The 21,899-nt window shown below is 38.2% G+C and overlaps 2 protein-coding genes across 4 annotated transcripts in view; both read right to left on the bottom strand.

Annotated features, from left to right (window-relative positions):
* The window catches only part of LOC103472721 (potassium/sodium hyperpolarization-activated cyclic nucleotide-gated channel 2-like), an 11,532-nt gene extending 2,230 nt beyond the window's left edge, over positions 1-9,302 (bottom strand). The window contains exons 1-5 of the mRNA XM_008422538.2: positions 8,538-9,302; positions 3,454-3,883; positions 1,776-1,937; positions 1,450-1,668; positions 164-310 (exon numbers count right to left, since the gene is read on the bottom strand). Of these exons, the coding sequence (XP_008420760.1) occupies positions 164-310; positions 1,450-1,668; positions 1,776-1,937; positions 3,454-3,883; positions 8,538-8,995 (1,416 nt within the window). The 5' untranslated portion in view covers positions 8,996-9,302. The remainder of the gene's footprint in view (positions 1-163; positions 311-1,449; positions 1,669-1,775; positions 1,938-3,453; positions 3,884-8,537) is intronic.
* A 1,450-nt stretch (positions 9,303-10,752) lies between these two features.
* The window catches only part of LOC103472719 (uncharacterized), a 29,382-nt gene continuing 18,235 nt past the window's right edge, over positions 10,753-21,899 (bottom strand). The window contains exons 1-5 of one of the 3 annotated variants that reach the window (XM_008422533.2): positions 21,210-21,317; positions 13,530-13,842; positions 11,307-11,361; positions 11,099-11,210; positions 10,753-11,012 (exon numbers count right to left, since the gene is read on the bottom strand). In XM_008422533.2, the coding sequence (XP_008420755.1) occupies positions 10,961-11,012; positions 11,099-11,210; positions 11,307-11,361; positions 13,530-13,842; positions 21,210-21,310 (633 nt within the window). In that variant the 5' untranslated portion in view covers positions 21,311-21,317 and the 3' untranslated portion in view covers positions 10,753-10,960. Of the gene's footprint in view, positions 11,013-11,098; positions 11,211-11,306; positions 11,362-13,529; positions 13,843-13,987; positions 14,087-21,209; positions 21,318-21,899 lie in introns of those variants that run through there. The other 2 variants (XM_008422535.1, XM_008422534.2) reach the window with 2 other exon arrangements.

Raw genomic sequence — 21,899 nt, 5'->3', positions numbered from 1 at the left:
GTCATAAAATTCATATACGTTGTCTGTGGTTCTTTTATGTAGGTTCTAGAAAAATACCTATCACTGTCTGCACCTTAAATTCCAACAACACTCTGCTCTCATTAATAACTCTTGGAATTAAAAGAAAGAACAATCAAAGTCACACGTCTGAAGAATAACCCACCTCCTTCAGTGGGTCGCTGAGTTCTCCCAATATGCTGTCTTCATCAAACATCTTGCCTTGGAATCGGTGCTCATAGTAATCATGAATCCTCTGCCGCACATCGGCTGGCAGTTTATGAAACGACATATACTGCTCCACTTGCTTGTACTGCAAAAATCACATAAAATGCTTTGTGACTCGACCTTCATGAGGATGCAGTCAAAGTTCTGTAGCGCTTATGTCAGGTGTTGCGAGTCCCGTTTCCTGCCATGTGTTTGCTGAATTACATCACTGTAATTAAAATTATTCCATTTGTTTTGTGTGGGGTTTTTTTTTGTCTCCCATTCTAAGTGGATTACAAACTCATTTGTGATCACTGTCTGCCGTCAGTAGAGGTGCTCCCATTTGTCATCATCTGCTCAGCTTTATCATGTGAAAATCCCCAGTGAAAGGTCACAGTGGAAATCCATTAGATAGTAAACATGTAACATGTAGCGTTGTCTCTCTGAGCAAAGTTTGAAGAAGTAAGCAAGCCTCTGATCTGAAACATGACTGCGATATTAAAACTCAAAGCCAGAGGCACATTAGCGTCCATGTGACGCTCCTGGAACATATTATCCACTAAACATTTGAGTTTAGTGGATAATAACCATTGAAACATTTGAGCCAAAAGGTTTTACTCTTTTGTTTTACTCTTTTGGCTACACACTCTCTCTTTAGAAGAGACCTATTATTCTAAATTTATATTTTGCACGTCTTAATACTTTCTTTAACTTCTCCTAGACACGCCTAGAAAATACGTGTCGTTTTTTGGCTATAAAGTCATGTTTTTTCGGGTCTGGAAAATGAGCCGTTTCTTAAAACTCCCGATTGTTAAGTGACAATCAACGGGCGCTGCGCCGTTACCTAGCAACCACTATAAAGCACAGCCAGTCACTTAGCAAAGCAAGCTGAGCTCCAGAATGTTCGGTTGGCAGATTTTACCGCTCAAACAATTAAAACGCTGAAAAAGACAAGTGTTTTATTGTTTACTTACCATTCTGAAAGTATGTCTGTATAATGTTCAGAGACGGTTGTATAATTAAATTAGCAGATCATTTGGATTTAAAGCGACAAGAGCCAATAAAACAGTTAATTCTGAAACAAACTCAAAATACTCAGCCTTGATCAGACTAAAATCTCATAATCTAAGACTGACTATGTGCAAAAATAATTTATGAAAATGTTTTGTACAGCCCATAGATCTACCCTAACCTGTTCAAGGAAACATAAAAGGTCATATTTAGGGTCTTGTCAGAGATAATTACCTTCTCCTGATACTGGCGATGGGATGCATCCAAAGATTGGACCAGGTTAGTTGCATGACCCAGGAACATGGCATAGCAGGTGGCCCCAACAACCATGCTGATCATGGTGAGCCAAACATCGGTCATGCCCTCTGGAGGATGAGCGCCATATCCTATACATAACATGTGACTCATGGCCATGAACAGGGCGTAGGAGTATTGTATATGCCAGGTGGCGTTCTGAAGAGAAGATGATTTCATTTAGCTGTGATTGTATTGATGTTGTAAACATTCAATTATTGAATATTTCATTTGAGGTTCGATGTTTAGGCAGAGCCTGGACTCACCACCATGTTGTTTTTAGATACCCAACAGTCCGGAGGAAAGTCTTGCAGCATAGGAACCATGAAGGTCAGACAGCCATCCCAGTGGCACAGCAGCAGCATCATACCAATCAAGTTGACTATACGCACCACAGCACTGGCCAAGTCATAAGTCATGTGAAAAATCTGTCACAGGAGATGTTAAATAAGTTCAAGTTCAGTTGATTTAAAGTCACCAAGTTATCCAAGTGCTATTATAGAAAACGTTTCAAAAACAAGACAGATATAAATTACAAAGTATACATGTGAGTTAAAAGGGAGAAATAACATTAACAGATTAGAACATAAAGTGTATTGAGGAAATAATAACAAAACAGCTTATTCAGTGTTGAAAGACAACAGGAAAAGAAAATCAATTTAAAAACTGAAGGAAAAGTTGCCTGTCTGACATAGTAAGACAACTTTTACAAAGTTTTGCCACTAAACACTCAAGTTCCTTGTTCTTGGGGCGGTACAACAGGACAGACGCGTATGATGAGAGAAACTGAGTTGTATGCTGGAACATGACAGTTCCAGGCAGAAACCACACTTTCTTCTTATTGTAAACATGATTGTGAGGCGTGACTAAGTCCGGTATACAGTGAATTTTATGATAGTGAAGACTGGCAGAGGTGAGTGCAGAAACACCCAAATGGGTCACAGATAGCTTAAAGTACAATTGGTTAGATCTGAACACAAGAGCATCTGTTTCCTTCTTACTGTAACTAACACAATTTGAGCCATTCACACCTTGGTGTCATTAAGATACAATCATTAAGATATAGTGGAAGATGAGTTTTCGGAGTGAGTGAATGGGAATGTGGTTGGTCTGTGTGAACAAGCAAAGTCAATGTCATTTTTTATGCTTACACACCAGTTTCTCTGAAATGTCTCGTATGTTCCATAAAGTTGAAGCTGTATGTGCTTTTCACCTCTAGATCTGACCATGGAGTTAATGATTTGTAGCTCATCATCTTGCCAACTATTACAATGTCATTGGATTATGATTAAGCAGGGCTGGGCAAGTGATCAATAACAATATATATTGGGAGGTACGCACGATCAATTTCAATAGATAAAATGTGGATATTTTATCTATTGAGTTATCACTGAACCTGGCTCAGAACTGAACAGCATTCTGGGGGATGTAGGCAGAGGAAAGACCTCTCACATCTAGCTAAGCAAAGTTGGTGGAATCAACTGACTGACTAGCTCTATGGTTACCTAGCAACTCACTCGTTCTTTGGTTACCTAGCAACAACCTGCTGAGTAACTTGTGCAGCAGAAGTTTAAGGTTTCGCCACCAATCCTCATATCTGCTTAAAAATAAAAAATAACAGCATGGAGTGAAAGGAGAAAATTAGTACAACAGCTCAAGAGAAAACTGAATAAAACAGGACAGGTCAAGTCACCAGTTGACCTTTTGATTATGGGTTTTAACAATACATTCTGGCACAACCGGCCCTTGATATGGCCCAAAATTAAAATGAGTTTGATACCTCTGCTCCACACAAGAGATAAGAATCACTCGAATGATGCAGTTAAATAAAGAAGCGAAAGGGTGACAAGGCTCCTTGAGTGAGTGGCTGAAAAGATGACATTCAAAACTGAGGAAACAATACAAACCAAGAGTGCGGTTTTACTTCCTGTCCCATTCTTTTACCTCTTCCCACTGATGGATGTATCGGATGAGACGTGAGAGTCGGAGAAGACGCAGCAGGCTGAGGATCTTGGTGAAACGCACAATCCTCAGAGCACGGGCCGTCCTGTACACATCAGACGACTCATGGCGGGACTCCAGGTCAACGATTAGAAAAATGTAATCAACAGGGATGGAGGAAACAAAGTCTACCAGGAACCAGGTGCGGAGGTAGTGCATGCGGATCTCTTTGGGGTCCAGAATAATGTGACTGTCCTCTCCCGGGATACCGGTACGAAAGTTGAAGACCAGATCCATGAGGAAGAGGGTGTCAGAGAGGAAATTGAAGATAATCCAGGGCAGGGTGTTTTGGTCTTCAAAGAAGGTGATTCCCCAGGGCAGGATGACCAGATTACCCATCATCAGAAGAAGCATCACAATATCCCAATAAAACCTGCACAAAACAAGAGAGACCGATTAGACCTGTGGTTCTCTGATGAGATTACCTACAAAACGTAGAATGTGTAAATGTTAGGTTAATCTTCAGGTTTTCACACTAATTACGAAAGGACTCTTTGTTGACTTTAAATAGAGTTATTTAATGAAGGTATAAATCCCAAAAGATTGGTGTACCTAAACTCTTTGATGTAGAAATCACATGCACAAAAAAACCCTCGTAAACTCTCAGTCATTCTTCATCCAAAGCATCAAGTCATTGTTACTCTGCAGCTGCTGCAAGTAGGAAAACTGACCTGTCTTTCCGATATGCATGGTTGGCTGAACTGCGTCTTTAAAAAGGTTTCATGTCTCCGATACAAGAACGTCATCATGTGTCATATTTCCTTCATTCCACGACAACAGACTACAAATTTAAACATATTTGAGTAACATTTCCTCACTTTGTTAAACTTTTTAAAGAACCGTTTCCAAACAGGTTCCTGAAATACTCTACTGCACCATTAATGAATGGACATACATTTTAGAGTATATAATATAAAGTGTGTTGGCAGAAAGTTAAGGTAAATAGAAGCAAAGTTAGGAAAAAATATTAAAACAGACAACATAAGAAAATGAAAAGAATCGGTATCAACCGATACTAAACCTCAGATATCTGTATTGGTATTGGAAGTGAAAAAAGCGCATCCCTAAACAAAACCTAGCAGAACATGATTAGAAACACTTAATACGCTTAAAACGCTGCCGTGTTCAGGTCAGAGTCCGTTCTGTGTTGATTTGCTCTCTCACATTAAGTCATATTGTGATAAAAACATCCTTTCATTGGTTAACAGATTTTAGGAGGTTTAATTTACCTGTTAAACTTGTTAATTTTAAATAATAGCTTCATGGTTTGACCTAATTACCAGAGACCGACATCCATCTCATTATTCTCTGAATAGTTTCTGTCACAAGAATAGCCCCTGCCATTAAAAATGAATACTGCTTGCCGTATATGTTGAACAAGGCATTGAGCAGAAGAGCGTATCACTCCCAGTGGAAATGTCTGCCTTGTGATTTGTGTGGAGCAGTGAACCTTATGGCTTCACTCTCCATTCATGTCGATTGCGCTGGCCTATATGTCTCCAGTGTCTCGTTATGCACCAAAGGCTCGGTTTGGATTTCCTAACAGATTGTTTACATCACTCACAGATTGCTTTACTGGCTCTCTGTCGCTCTTTCAATTACTCTGGGATGATAACTGAATATCAGCTGGACTGATTTTGATTGCAGCATTCTTCCTCTTAACCCTCCTGTTGTCCTCGGGTCAAAATGACCGAGATTTGTATGTGTTTTCCCTATACACAGAAAATGAGGACAACAAGAGGAGATAAAGAACGAGTTAATGAGATTTTTGTTTTTCTTCCCATTCATTCCTCCTTCGATCCCCTTTTGGTCGTGTCCTCCATGTCAACATGCCGGTTTACATGACTACTTATGCTCCAGCAGATTAGTGACTACTTCCTGCTGCTAATAACTCCACCGATGACTCTGAAGGGTTTTACAGCTGTCCACGTGTTCACATTTATACAAGATTAATGTGCAAGTGTAGTTTCAGAGGCAGAAAAAGCTTTTAGACCAGATATTAATGGTTTATATTGAGAAACATGCAGCACTGATGTGCCATACGCAGTATATATTAAGAGCATGCATATTTTGTTAGATTATAAGTTAAAATATCAATATATTTTATTAGAATTTTACACTACAAAAACACAAAATCTTACTTATTTTTTGGTCTAGCTTCTTAGTACACTTAAAATAAGACAAAACTAACTCACAATAAACCACTGGGCAAGATATAGGAGCTTGATTTAAGTTTAAAATTTCTTAATATTAATGGCAAAATACTAGTTATTTGTAAAATAATCTACCAGTGGAACAAGGTATTTTTTACCATAACTGGAATAATCTCCCAGTCAAACTAGCACTTTTTAATCAATATTAAGGAATTATTTACTTTATACAAGCTCCCATATGTTGCTGAAAAGTTACTTGTAAGTTAGTTTTCTCCTATTTCAAGTGTATTTGATTGTACCAAGAATAAAAAATTTTGCAGTTTAGAATAGAAAGGTTTGCAGTTTATAAAATGTTTAGCTAATTCAAAGAACAATAATACATTATCTGTCATATGATCCACTTTCTTCTGATAGCATGTAAATGATACATGGCACACTTTTTCAGATTTTCATTAGTCAAAAAAAATTAAAAATGTTTTAAATGAAAAAAAGTGTGCGTTCAGGTTATTATTTTTTCTCTCTGTAGCTCTTTTGAAATATTTCATATCCACTTTTGCATATTCTTCTTTGCAAAATAGTAAATAGTTTTCCAATTTGCCACTGATTCTTGGTTTGTTTCAGGTCAGGACTTTGACTAGGCCATTCAAACACATTAATTGAGAATTGTGCTCTGTGAGATGGGTTGGGGCATTATTTTATATCCTAGCACAGCTCTGAATGTCTATTCTTCTCTGCTAGTGCGTCTGTCGTCTTCATTATTTGCACTAAATTACTCACAATTGGATTATATTTACTAATAAGGTAACTTCTTAAGATGATTAATTGCAATGGATTTTAATAAACGGAATCAGATTTAAAGTTTAAGAAGTCAAACTACACTTCAGATTATTTTTAAAATTAAAAAACATGTTATTTCTCTTCTGTTTTACAATTATGCATCATTTTGTGTTGGTAATATACACTGAAGTTTGCATCAAATGTGGAGAAGCTCCAAAGGAAATCATAATTTTGCCAGTCTGCAAACTTTCCAACTTTTTTTGGTTCCTTTTAGAGGAACTCGTGTGAACCTAAACTGTAAACGAGTGTGGTGCGGTTCCAACTGGTCCATTATAAAGAGGAAGCTGGACCATAAGGTCTAAGGAGAGCAGGCGCTCAGTAATCTCCCCCTCAGCTGTCTGTGTATTATTGCATAATAGAGCAAGATGGGAATTATAGGGATTCTTATGGGCATTAATCCCTGTGCACCGGTTTATCCTCCCTGTCTGGCAAAGGCCTGATGGTTAAAATTGTTCAAATCTGATGCCGGGTATCGTTTATGACCTCACGCCCAGGCTGCTCGGGGGTCACCATAAAGATGGTGTGCTCCAAAAGCGTGGCGATTCAACAAATCTGCCCCCAACCGAGGCTGAACACGAGTAAACGAAGGTCAAATGTTCTGTTAAAATGGTGAGGGTCAAGAAAGACAGTCCTCTTCATCTTATGAACTGGAAAATATTGAGTCACGTTAGAGTTGCATGATTAATCCAGTTGATCTTGCCCTAAATACTTTATCATTAATGAAATCCCTTCATCGCCTTATCATGTGCTACAAACCATGACATCAGCTGATGTCCTTGGAGAACTGGACATCACAATCTGTTTGTTTGGCTGCGTTTGCTGCTTTCAAGGGAGGTTTATAGAAAAAATGACACGTTTGGAGACCATAAAGAGGCAATGGTATGTATTTTCCAGCCACATAGAATAATTTTATGGCACAATAAAACATAATGTTGCCTTCAGTTGTTACGAAAAATTTGGTATATATGAAAAACAACTTAAAAGAAATTTGACTTTGTAATTTAACAAATTGAGTTTCTGTCTCTTTCTGAATCTCCACCTTCAGGAAGTCATCACAACATGGCTCCTCTGTTATCACTTTAACAATGTTTTCACCAGCGTTACACTGAGAAGTAGCTCGTATAATGAGCTCTGCAGATACACAATTCCACCAGGTGTTTGCTAATTGCTATTGGCTAGTCTGAAGGAGCTGAGTGTGAGGGGCAGGGGGTGGCGGGGTTTGCAGAGGAATGCAGCTCTGTGAAGTGGAAGCTCTGAGGAGCTGCACCTTGAAGGCGGAGCTAAGTCCACCCAGGCGTTTAGCACAACTGAATTGTTGCCATGGATATTAAAGGATTTCTCAAACATGCATGAAAGAATCAAGACAACACTCCAGGTATGTTTTTGATGAAGAAATAACATTACATTATGATGTAAACCTGAAAAAAGTCTATTTTTACAAGAATGTATTAGACCCATTGTAGATGGAACAAAGGAGTACATTTTCACCCAAAAAAAATCTCTGAAATACTCTAGAAAAAACAAGGGCATTTCTAAGTTTGAAAAGTTGAAAATTCGCAAGAAAATTTTCATTTTTTAATTTTATACATTTTTGAGAGAAAAAAAAAAGTAATTTCTATGTTTGAAAAATTGCAAATTTACCAGAAAATCCACCAGAAATTTTCTAGAAAACTTTCTTCTGAAATAGTTGAAAAGATTTTGAAAACTGAAACTCAGAAATGTCCTTGTTTTTATTAGAAAACTTCTGAGATGAAGCTCAAAATTTTATGTTTTTTTTCCCCTAGTAATTTTCAATGTTTCAAACTCAAACATGTCTTTGTTTTTACTAGAAAATTTCTTAGGTCACAAATTTGTGAGTCTTTTTGGCGAAAATGTACTTTTATTTTTAATCAATAATGGCCCTAACAGACGCCGTCGTAAATTTTCCATAATGTTGCCCCTCTAACAACACAGATTATTATTATTTTTTTTTCCAGGAACTTAAATGATTTTTCTATTTTGAATCAGGACCTCCATGGCCACCAAACCGATGATTACCTGAAATCACTGTAGGGGTGGATGATCCACACCCCAAAGCTCTTGACCCTTTCCTGCTCTGCCGCGACCCCCTTGTGGCTGCCGAACATGCGCAGTGAGAACTTGTTGACGCCGGGCTGCAGCATGGAGCCGAACTGCTTCTGGAAGTACGTGGACTGATCCTGCAGCAGGTCCTCCAGGCCGACTTCGGCCTCTGCGCCCATGTCCAGGGTGCCGTCCGGGTCTGCCGTGTAGTCGTCATTGTGGGTCTTGACCAGAGTGAAGAGAGTCCGGGAAATGTCGCTTCTCTTCTCGGTCTTTGGAGAGGGGCTGCTCGGAGGAGTCGTCCTCTGGGAGCTGCTCCTCCATCTGGAGAAGCGCAGGCTGCTCCAGCTGCGGTACCGGGGGGTCTCCGTTTTGTGAGCCGGACTGTCTGCGGTTCCTCTCTGATCGTCTATGCTCCTAGAAGGGCTGGTCATTTCTGTATGATTTTCACTTGAAACTGTAAAAAAGTTTAAAGTTTTCCTTTAACTTGTCTTGAGATCTAAATGTTTATTAAAACTTCCATTTAGTATTTTGTGTCCAAGTTAAAAAATAAAAAAAAACTACAACACTCAAAAGAAAGTGAAATCCTCAAAGTTATATATACATATATAAATAACAGAAAAGTTGTAAAACTTTTTGCTGATGAATGAATCCTGCTCCGTGAAAAACCACAAACTTGATCCGCGGATGTGTTTTCCTCTCGAATGACCAGGAGAGGATGGATGCAAATTGCCACAGAGGACTCAGTGGCCTTCTGTAATCGGCTTTTTGTCACAGCCGCGTCTACTCAACCCTCTGCCTCCCTCCCTCCCCCTCCTGAGAGGAGAGTCCCCGTGGTCTTATGTTGCACCGTCAACATGCGAAATGTCTGAGTGAGCAGGAACAAAAAATCTTAATGAATTTCTCATCACAATTGAATTGGTTTTAAAATGGAGACCTATCCCTTCCCTCACAACTTCTGGTTGATATTAATGAGGAGGAATTAATGTTAAAGCTCGTTATTAACACAAATTATCTGCTAATTAAAGCATTATATTTATGAATGCTGTTTGTAAAGTTTCACAGTAAAAGAACAAAAACAGCAATATTTAAGTATATCATATTTTTCCCGTGTTATTCATGGTGACGTGCAATGTCAGAGTTTCAAACTAAATGTGTAATATTTCGTTTGCAAACTAAATGCTTAGCTTTCAAATTGACCCAAAATATTTTGCTTGCAAACTAAATTTTTAGGCCCAAACTAAATGTTTAACTCTAAACTAAATATTTAGCTTCCAAACTAAACATTTAGATTGAAATTAAACATTTACTTTGCTAACTAAATGTCTAATCTTTAACAAAATGTAGCTCAGACTTAAACGATTAGTTGGGAACTAAATATTTAGCTTCATACATATTTAGTTAAAACTAATGCTAACAATGCACATGATTTGTGGATTTAAAGGATCCAAATACAAACTCAGAGACCAGAACAATTTAAAGTATTTGAACGCAGCAAAGAGAAGCTGGCTGTTTGGTTGATTTTTTAGTAATTTTGCTTTTCTATCTACATTTTTAATTTAATTTTATTTATTTATCCAAGAACAATTAGATGTTGAAACAAGTCAAAACAAGAAATGACAGTTGCATGTGATTTCGAAAATGTATTTAGAGAAAGAGAGAGAAAAAATAAAATAAAAAATATATATATAATGCAAGCAGCTTAGTGCAAACACCACTTAAAAACAAGAGACATCAACAAAAATAGACATATGATGGTATTTAGTGTCCTTATTCGAACTTTAAGTAACATCCTCAGCAGATTATGTTTGCTTTTATTATAGCAACATAATCTTCAGGTTTAATTTTTCTACAGCGATCCCAATAAATTACTTCATTTACATTTTCTTAGAAACAAAAAAGTATATTTTCTGAAATCTACCAAGGCAACACACGAGATTATGGTTTAAAGATCCCCCACATCATGTCAAACATCTGAATCAAATCAAATTCCCTCTTAAAAATGTTTTCCACAGAATTCAGCTGTTTACTACTCTCATAATTAAACCAGCCTGTATGTATAGGTTCTGTTTTTCAGTAATTATCCTACTTAACTACCTGCATCCTGTCTGCATTCATACTTCATGACCTACTTACTATGTGATACAGACCAGTTCAAACTTAGACTTAAAAACATCCATTTTCAAAAGAGTGGAAATGCACAGATTTATTTATAATAGAGATTTACAAACACTACAAGTCGAAACAACTAGCTTAATTTTCAGGCAGTGAAAACATTTTATTTGAGATTTTTAAGTGTAGATTGTAATGGTACAACACACTTTCATATCATCATAAGGGTCCATTTCTGAAGTATAAAATGGTTTTTTGGAGTTTGTTACTGATGTGGGTTTGTAGTTTTATCTGCTTAACTTCTCTTGCGCTTGAGTTGGTGGTGTGGCACAAAATTCCCTGAAAAACAGAACAATTTGTTATTCTTTAGTGTGTAGCTACATTTTCCGAAAACGTTTGTTGTGTTTCGTTAAATTGCGTCTTACATAAGTTTTTTGTTATTTGTCACATATTTGCATATCGGGCTGCTTGTTGATAGATTTGCTGTCAGACTGATGATCTCTTGTTTCCAGGCTTCAGACTCTGCACTGAAGGTCGCTTAAAAGAAAAAGAAAGGAAGCGGGTCAGAGTTGAGCTGTCGTTCCTGCATTTGACCACCTGGTGGCAGAGGAGCAGCGTGTCTGTGCTTCCTACCTGTGGCGCTTTTGAGCGCTTCCTGTACAGATGCCAGCTCCTCGGTTTTTGTTTTCTGCATGGGAGAAATGAGAAATAATGACATTACATGTACATTTTTTAGAATATATCTTAAATGTTTCAGAACATCACACCAATTTAAATATTGATCAAACCCAACATGTAGTTTTTAAATAAATATGTGTGGAAAAATAATAACTGGTTTCTGCCACACTTAGTAGCAACAGCTGCAACGAACCCTTTTTGATAACTTGCAATGAGTTTTTCCAGAATGGCATTTTCAAGGTCATGCCACAACACCTCAGTAGGTTTGAGGTCAGGACTTTGACTAGGCCACTACAAGGTTTTCATTTTGTTTGGTGTGTTTTGGATCATTGTCCTGCTGCCAGAACCCTAGTTCGTTTCAGTTTGAGGTCGCAAGCAGACGGCCGGACATTTGCCTCCAGAAAAAATTAGCCTTAATCCCTTTTCCACACAGGAACACGGAGGTTAATTTAAAACATTCAAAAAACATCCATGAGTGTGCTTCCTCAAAGTCAAGATGCTGTGAATAAATAAACCCAAGGACATCATCATCCAAGCTTTAATAGATGTTTGGGGTGTGGTGTATGTAAACTTGTGAGTCTGAAGAAAGCTGTAAAAGAAAACTTTGTAAAGACAATTATCTCTGTCATTGTGGGATTTTACAAATAGAAATATTCTAACCCTGACTCAGAGTGATACAGTGAGGATTAAATAATTCTGTGTGTGGGTTTTATAGTGTAAATATCTGATTTTAGCTGCAGCTTACACGCATTTATAAATTTATAAATGCGTGTGAGTGAATGTTAACTTCTTTTTAACAAGGTTAAAGTGTTAATTTGCTGATTTACAAGTCGGCTATATTTTCTGCGGCTGAGAACAACTATAATACCAAACAGTTTCGCCTTACAGGGGTGGACACTCCTTCCGTTTATTTGTTCTGTAAATCACTTTCGTGCCGCGGCTCTTGTATGAATTGAGGTTATGTTTGAAGTACTGACGGAGTCATAAAACCCAGATCATGTGGGATGTGATGACTCTGAGCAGCAGCAGCGGCTCCACGCCCCGCATCAAGACGAAGAGGCGCTGAACAATGGAGACACCACACCTCAACATCGGAGCGGTTTGTGATCCTGTTTCATGAAGGGTGTGGTGACATTTGGTGTGGGGCAGCGTAGGGACAAACCAACCACAAACATAAAAGAAAGAATTATTTTAAAAAAAGAGTCCATTCAGCAACCCATACACACAGGAGGAAGAAAGTTACGCAGTTATGCAAAACACAAACAAAAGCTTCAATGTATTTAATCTAGATTACAGCTGGGTCCTGCATGCATCGGTTGTTTCAGGTTACTCCGACTTCCTCCCACTGTCTAAAACTGTGCATTTTGTAAAACAACAGTCTAGCTGTGAATGTCTCACAGGATTATCCAATTAGAAGAAAAGAAAACTGCAAATTTACCAAGAACTAAGCTGACAGGTTAAAGAAGAAAAGCACGTTCTGGAAAATGTGGCAAGAGGAAGAGGCGCAGAACTCCACAGCTCCAGACGGAGGAATCTGACAACAGGACGACTACCAGTCAAGCACTCTTCATTTCTGTCTGGTCTTCTTGGAATAGTGACAAAAAGCTATTGCTGAAATTATTGCATTTGCAAAGCCTTTTAAGAAAAACTATAGCTGACATAAAGCACCGAGCATAGCTCCATGCTACAAAAAAAATGCATAAAAAAGCTAAAAGTAGCAAGTAAATTCATTTTAATTAAAGTGCCATTTTTGCAGTGACTCTGTTAGATGTGGGTGATATGACTAACCTCCCAGGGCAGCAGTTTGTTGGGGGAGACATGAGAAACAATAAGGTTTTTCTCGTGGGATTTTCCTTAATTGACAATTTACACCTGCAATCAAGAAGTTCACATTTGGCATGAAGGTCATGGAAGAGTTTGCACCAGGCTCTATTTGTGCCAGAACTGCCACCTGTTTAGTACAAACCTCCATGCTAATGTAAATATCCTCCCAAAAAAAAATGAGGTGACTTTTCTGTGAATAATTAGGAGTTATGATCCACAAACACTAATCCATCAACTGCATTTCTTAATTCCTCTTTTAACCTAAACGTGTTTGAAAAAATGCGTTTTTGCATCTTTCGGAAGCAGAAAAACAGACAAATAAAATAGAAAGAAACATATTTTAAAACATTTTACCATTTGCTCCTGACAGGCGCCGGCCTCAGATTTCTTGTCCTCCAGCTGCTTGTTGAGTTGGAGCTGATTAGCCTCCATGTCTTTCAACCTCTGTTCCCCATTTGTTTTAATGTCCTGCAACGACTTTTTATAATTGATTTCATATTGAAGCTTGTTATAAAACACAAGTTTGGCCGTCTTCAGCTCTTCGTTCTTCCTGCCTATCATCTCAATCTCGCTGTATTGGCCTATGATGACCATGAGCAGCCCCAGGGCAATCAGGAAGAAAAAGATGGAGACGATCACCAAGTTCGGCATGGATGCGTCTGGGTTGCTGTGAAGAAGAAAACAAGCACAGTTAGACTTATACGTAGCAGGGAAAGGGTTGACAGGCTTTTGCAGCAGCAGCAGGATTCTTCTTGCTAGCAGTGGAAAACAAATATTTAGCTTCCTCTTTTACTCCCGGCAGTCCTCAGTACCGTTTATCGTGGAGTCACTGTATTGTCAGCTCTCCTCTGCTCCTCTATCCTCTCTGCTAACATAGTGCGGACAGGGCAGAACAGGAAGTGTAGGCTGTCATTTCAAACTGTATTTACATATGTCCCTCCCTTTATTCAGTTTTCTTTTTCCGTCATTCATTAAACCTGCTGTGTAGCTTTTGACCAAACCTCCTGAGACAACAATGCAGGAACGCACCGTCGCTCATTGCTGTACTTCTCCAAAGCAGCCGGGTGACCTGATAGGATCTCACCCGGCTGACTTTGTGAGGGGCTCCAGAGACTCTTGGTTAAAGTTGGAGCAAGTTTATTTACATGTATGCAAACTTCTCTGGTTTTTCAAAGAACTGCTAAGCCATGGAAAAGTCTCTGAACCATTCAGTGCATGTTTCAGTACCAAAAAACACGGATGTAAACAGAAATACTTGGTCACAACAGTACCACTCCACCAAAAAGAGATCAACGTAAATGCTCCTAAGTTAAATTGCATATTTTCTGCTTCGTAATGAGAATTTCTATAAAATTGTTCCGATAAATGTACAAAATTTAACTCCAATCAACATTTTACTGACTTTTGTGGATTTAATTATCAAGCAAGTTTAAGATAAAGTAATGCTCTTCATGGCTGACGTTCTTTTTTAAATTACTCCGGTCAAACTGGTCACATACTATACAATATTAATCAATCCCATATGAACCTCATGTCACATTTATGAACATAATCTTCAAGTCCTCCACTTAATACCACGCTTACTCCTCTTCTCAGCTGTTTCCTGTCCCTTTATTTCCCTCTATTTGCATTTTCACTCAGCTACTTCCCATTCTTATCTGAACACAAACCCTCCAGTAGATTTGAAACTTTTTTCTGTGAGCAGTCATCATGCAGTCAAAGGGGCCATACAAAAGCTGCAAAAAACAACAACAAAACCTCATCCAAGAAATCACTAGCTTATCTGGAGTGGCTCCTGCAGTTTGGTGTGTCTGTTAAAACTCATTTAAGGTTAATCTCTAAAAGAATAATGGCAAAAGGAAAGGAGAAATCCTCGTATCTGGTGATCTCCATGAGTTCAGGTTTTCAGGTTGTCAGTCCAAGCAAAGAATTTTCTACCAAGTGTAGGAACCAACATTTTTTTTAAGTTGTTTTCATTTGTCTGATCCAGTTTTGAGCCCCTGAAATAAACAGATTGTTAAAAAAAAACAAAACAAAAAAAAACGCTTTGCATTTTATGCCATGTTTTTGTTCAGCTAACTGAATTAGAGCTGAAAGTTTGTATTCCACTGTCTGAGTTGTTTCATTTGAATGCAGCTGCAATAAATGTAAATATTGGTTTCTGTTACTATGCAGGATAGTTATGCAGAATGTTTCAGCCATTTGTCTCTTCTGACCAACTCAGCAGTTTCTGCCTGTTCTCGTTACTTTATACGCAAATTCCCCACCGGTTAGTCGGCTGAGTGAAATCTAATTTTAGTGTATTTTCTACATTACTGCGAACTCTTACTAATTCCTTATAAAAAATACTTCCATTGTGGCAGAATAAAATGCATAGTACTTACTGATACGTTCTTCCTTTCACAGTACTACGTCTCTGGAAGGATCCTGATCTCAGATTGCAAATAAAAAGAAAATCAACACTTGGACTTCCTGTTTGGCAACTTAGTGGCGCTGTCAGCCTGCCCGCACGTTAAGGTACCCACTCCTGGCTGACGGGAACATCCTGATTGTTCCCGTCAGCCAGGACGAACATTTCCTGACTGTCGAGGTGGCTTGGGTCTCTAGTTTCTATAGACCTTTCTGTGACTTTATACTTCAAAATGATGATGAACCTAGACAAGAACAAGTATTTCAAAAATTTTTTCACATAATCAGATGAACGTTAAACACTAACCCCTATCTTATGCGGGTAGTGATGTCACATGGTGAACCATGTAGGTTGCTGCCGCCTCTCGCCCAATGACCGCTGGACAAAGACACCAGCTCCCCTGCAAGATGTTCACTGAACCGACTTAAAATGACGTTCTTTGACTTAACTGTTCAGAGCAAAATACACCCTGTGAGAGCCAAGGATCATCACACAGTAAGAACGTGGAATGAAAATAAATCAGTATTCTTGATCTTTATTGGAAGAAGTGGATGAAAGTCAGCAGCAAAAAGAAAGAAAAAAAATCCAGTTCAGCAGCCATGTAGCAATATGGAATAATATCATGATAGGGGTTTGTTTTATTTCTATTAGCAAAGCGTAGCTCCATTAATGGAGAGATATTAGAGCAACGTGTGCTTCCTTTAAGACTACATCGTCTCCAGAGATGTCTTTAAAAGCGTTTTCACTTTAGAAAAAAACATTCCAAAGAAACCGTGAAGGGTCTAAGAAGCTGCTGAACTGGCTCAGCCTGCTGTTCTAGCAAAGGAGAGAACTGGTGTTTTTAGAAAGCGCTAAGGAATTAAAAGACACTGTGATCTGGAGGCAAGATAAGAACGACTGAGGACATCTAGAGAAAACACTTTGGAACAACAAGAGACGCCACAACTCCAAGAGCAAAACGCATGGAAGCATAGCACAGGAAACTAAATGTAATCAAAAGGAAATTAACCATACTGGAAAACATAAATGTGGATGAGTTACTTTGCAAAAATATGACTGAATAAAACAAAATGAAGGCACAGTAGAACTGTGAAAAACAGTAGTTTCCTTCCAAGGAGCCATGATTTTTAGCAATGTTATAAAGTTTCACAATTCTCCAGAAACGGTTTTTCTTGAATAAACTGCCTTTTTTTAAAGGATAGAAAAATTAACATTTAAAGTAAATTATAAACTATTCTAGTCAGTGGTGAAAAATACATGCATATGAGTTAAAAAAAAACGAACATAGGAGCATTTCTGCTCCTATGTTTTTTTTCCTGACAGCTTGGTCAAACAAATATCCATTCTTTATCTTTTTGTATGAGACAATTGTGTTGCTCACACTAATCGAATGAAAGACTTGCAAAAAATGCATCCAAATATGAATGTAGCATGTCATTAAGATTCCGGGATTGATTCCCCATACATTTTGGTAAAAAAGGAAAAAAAAGTGTAGCCTTTTCACAAACTTGTAATAAGAAGTATTTTGTTAGAAAAATCTGAATCTTTTGGGTCAGTCAAGAACATAAATGTGTCATTGAAGAACATATTCTGCTTTTTCAATCTGATTATGATGTGTAACAACCAACATTTAAACGTCACTGTGCCAATTACTTGTTCTTAAGTCTTATGATTATATATATTTTTTTTCACTCTGAACTATTTGCATCATGTAATATCTTCTTATATGAGCTGTAAGGTGTCATCTGTGTTTCTGTCTTCATCTGGAGGAGAAGAAGTAAAGTTTTAGACAACAGTAGCTTGGGTAAATCGACACTCCCCTCAGGTCAGTGGAAAAACGTATTATGACTGAGACTGCACTTGAATAAACGCAGTTTTTATTCCACCCACAGAGTTTGTGATAACAACAAGGAACCACATCATTAGCATTTTTGGAGTGCCACACCATGAAAATCTCACTCACTCAACCAGTTTCTGCAGACGGTGGAAAGGAGTTTAAAGCATCTTTAGCACATTGGGAAAAAATTTCACTTGATTTTAATGATAGAGCCAATTGGTGTCACATTTCTCCTCCACTTTACTAAGTATGTAAAGCTTAATATTCAATTAAAAATTGTGATGCCTTATTCATGCTTAAAATATTTGCATTAGAAGTGTCAAGTTGAGCTTTTCCCCATTGTTGAGGGTTACATTGCACTTCACATGATCACCGTGTACCTGACCTGCAGCTTTGACCAGTTTAAGGTCATCCCAGTTAAACAGAAATAACATGTTTTCTCTCTTTTTCCCAGAGGGATTGTTCTGCTCTCCTTGAAGAGTTGATGGACTGACTGCTCATCAACTGGTTTTAGGTAGGCATCATTTCTTAGTCTCTGTTTAAAATGTATATTTTTGCAAACAAATCCAGGTTTAATACAGTTAAAGTCTGCAGTGCACAATATTTTTATAATGCTAAAGAATCTTGGTCTTTCAAGATATCTAGTGAAAAGTTGTTCTTGATGTCGTAAAAAAAATCGGTTATCTATTATTGGTGAGAAGAATTGGATCACTGAGCTGGAAAATCGTTGTGTTATTGCTTTGTGGTCTGTTGAAACTGTTTCACAGACGACGTAGATGAGATTTGATCTTTGTGTTCCTCAACAACTGATCTCCAGTCTTGTAACTGAATAGAAAAGTTTTTAGACTCACATTTCTCGCAGCAGAAAACAAATCAGAAATAGGAAGATCATTGTTGGGAATCCACTTGATTTATGATGTAGGAAAATGACTGTTCCAGAATAATACAGTGCATGCTTGACCAGTCCGGATGTTTTGGATTTTGAACTAGACATAATCAAAGTTTACAGATTCCTTGACAAACAGGAAAATATTCCTTAAATTCAGTGCTGAACTTAGTGTTGCCAATCCCATCTACACCCCATTGTGCACAACCATATTTTTATACTGTATGCTAACTGCTAAAATGCTAACTAGCCTGACATGACAGCCTGTGCTAGCTGCAGTGTAACAGAGAGAAAGGGGGAGGGCAAATGAGCAGTGCAACACAGAAGGGCAACTGATTGTGCTATGACCCTCCTCCTGGCTCTGATTGGTTGTTGCTAGTTAGCATTGGCAGAAGGAAAAGAAGCTTGTTTTTTTTCACAGATTATCTGTCTCATACCAAACTGTCACAAGATAATGACAGTTTCAACAACTATGTAAAAAATATATTAAAGTTGCATATTGCAGCTTTAAGCTGCTGTTGCAAAGTTACTTAGTCACCGACCGTGCTGCTGTCAGTATTTGCCAAAAAAAACTTTTTGCATGTGGCTAAGTTAGAAAATGTTATCTTTCTCAGTGGAAAAACTAATGTATATTTACAGTTCATTCAATGTGCCATTTGCAAAAAGGCAAATTATTTTAGTCAATGGTGGGGGTGATTTATGGGCATTTTGACAGACTGTGAGTGTGGGAGCAGTTGTATTTTTCCAGGGTTTTCCCTCTGTTATCTTTATAGCCCATCAATTTAAAGCCAGACTGAGGCGAGGTTTCTGTGCAACTGATAAGACTCCACTATGATAAGGAACACAGCTGAAAATAAAACCTGCCAGGTACAGTACCTCTTGTTTGTTAGCTCCACAGCTACGTGCAGATGTGTGCTCATGTTAAAGATTTTAAAATGCCAAATAACAAGAAAGTTATCTGCATTTAGAGACATCATGTTAGGTAAAAAAAATTCAGTGCAGAACCTTTGTTCAACTTTTAGTTTAAATAATAGGGTGTTCTAGTGGTTTTGCTCTTTTAGGTTTCTCCACTTTTTCAGATTAGTGTGGTTCATGTCTCTGCAGCACGTCATTGGTTGATGTGGTTTGGTGCTCTGTTTTATGGTCTGCGTATTCCAGAGAGTGTTTCCTCTGTCTGTTGGACATTCACTTACCAAACGTGCAAAGCACAAGTATACATTGTGCTTGTCGCAAGCAGTAACATTTTTCTGTCCTCCAATCAGTGAACTGTGTTGTGTGACCCCAGTTGCTCTACTCTATGGACCTACAACTGAAGGTGGCCTTGGAATGGTACGGTTTGGGTTTCTCTATGAGCCACTTTCACAAAGGAAACAGACAAAATAGCATACTGAACTGCACTGCCCCATACCACACCGCTCAGTAGAAATGAGGCATAAGTGACTTTAAATGTGGCGTGGATATTGGTGCCAAACAGACTGGTCTGAATAGCATAAATCTATTGATCTACTAGGGTTTTCTAGCACAAACATCTTTAGGTATCCAGAGAATGGTCAGAAAAAGAGAAAATACCCAGTGAGCAATGGTTGTTTGGATGAAAATGACTTGCTGGTGTCAGAAGAGATTGAGCAAAATAGTTCTAGATGAGATAAATTGTAGCTCAAGTAATCACTCAATATCTGCATCTACGAAGGTATAAAACATAAAACGTCAAAGCCGATGGGTAACAGCTGTAGAAGACCATAGTGTCTGCCAATCATCTTAGCTAAGAACAGAAAAATTAGTTTATATTATTAAAACAGCTCAACAAAATAGACAATCTGGTCTGATGAGTTAAAATTTCAGCTTAGCTTAACAGCATCAAAGCACGGATCCATTCTCTTTTATCACCATAATTCACCCATCCTGTGATGGCTGCTTCTTACAAAAAAAACCCACCATGTTAATAAAGTTTAAATAATCTCAAACTGGGTTCTTGAACATGAAAATGAGCTCACTGCAGTCCAGTGACCTCAAGCCAATATTGTTACCAATAGGGTAACACTTTATTTGACGGGGTGAGCATAAGACTGACATGACACTGTCATTAAAAGTGCCAACTTTGTATTATCTTGTAAATAATGACACTTTAATGCAAAGTTGGCACTTTTACTGGACTTTCAATCCAGTTTTTAAAGCAACTTTGCGTTAAAAGTGCCATTATTTACCGAATGATTATTTAACTTCATGACAACTGTTTTAGACATTCATGAAGACTCCTTCATGTTCATGACAGGTGTCATTCTTATGTACAAACCATCAAATGTGGTGTTACCACCACTAGCAATGTGTACCTAAAAAAGTGACCAGTGTGTCTCCATTATGTTGTCCTCTTAGTGTTTTTTATACCAGCAGGCTTTTTTCTACCCTCAGCTGGAGACTTTTCAAACTGTCCTTGAAAATATCAGCAAAAGCATCTCCTACTTAGACTGACATTTGTTTTATCATCACTTCCCGGCAACATGTTGCCCATCCTCCATCCCTCCTGCCCCATACAGAAACCACATTTCTTCAAACACTCCACTCCCACTTTAACCTTTCAGACACTTCTTCCCGCACACACATTCTTCTCCAGTGAATGTTTATGAATATAAATTGGTCAGTGATCCCATCACAGACCTAGTTCGAGAGGAACCTACCTTAACAGACTCAGGATCGCACCGCAACATCACACAACCATGACTTCAGCTAGAGGCCCCATTGGCTTTTTGATGATTGCCCTGACAGCTCCTCTGTGTTTTGATCAGGGAGGTAGCATATTTTAGACTTCTCAATCGTTTGAACTAATCACAATCTTACATCTTCACTGCTTTTAGTCTTTTTGTTGCTTCATCTTCTGTTTCTCAGAGACAAAGACGTACCCACCTGCTGCTCCTACTTTTCTGAATATCGGTGCCATCTGCCAGAAACGTCATTGCCATCCCAGATACCTTCCAATCTACTTTCCTCGGTCCGGTGCCAGCCATTTTGTCCGCTGTGGAAAGTCCATCAACCGCCTGGAGTCATGGTAGAGTTTATGCTGTGGAAAGCCAGAAGAAGAACTGTGCTGCACCCAACAAGCGGTAAGTACTAGAGAAGTGGGAGAGGAATTTGTTTTACTATCTATGACTGATAGATCTAGGGCTTGAAGATCTCAGAGTTCTCACTTCATATTTATTTAATAACAAGAGCCCTACTGTTTGCCATTTACATTCAATGCTATACAATGACTGAACCACTCCTAATATGTTTATGAAAGGAGCTAGTCTTTGGATGTTTTCTTTTGCGCAAACTTGTTTTTGACATGGTCAAAAAAACGTTTTAGACCTTTAATTTGATTCATTTCTCTCTTTTTTTAACTATAAATAATCAAGAACAATTCCTAAAGAGATATTATTCTTGATGGAGCTTTTCTTGCATGAAAATCTCTCTTCAACTATATGCCAGTAATTTTTTCTTTCTTCTTCACAGTGGTCACTATTCCTCTCCCAATTCTGCGAGGAAGAATTTTCCACCAAGACATTGGTATGCGAGTGCTTTGAATACAAAGGTGAAGCTCGATGGAGCTGCTTCGAC

This window comes from Poecilia reticulata, linkage group LG11, assembly GCF_000633615.1.
Source record: "Poecilia reticulata strain Guanapo linkage group LG11, Guppy_female_1.0+MT, whole genome shotgun sequence".
In the NCBI taxonomy this organism is placed as follows: Eukaryota; Metazoa; Chordata; class Actinopteri; order Cyprinodontiformes; family Poeciliidae; genus Poecilia; species Poecilia reticulata.
Note: the sequence above shows the minus strand (reverse complement) of the source record. Positions and strands in the feature narration are given on the sequence as shown.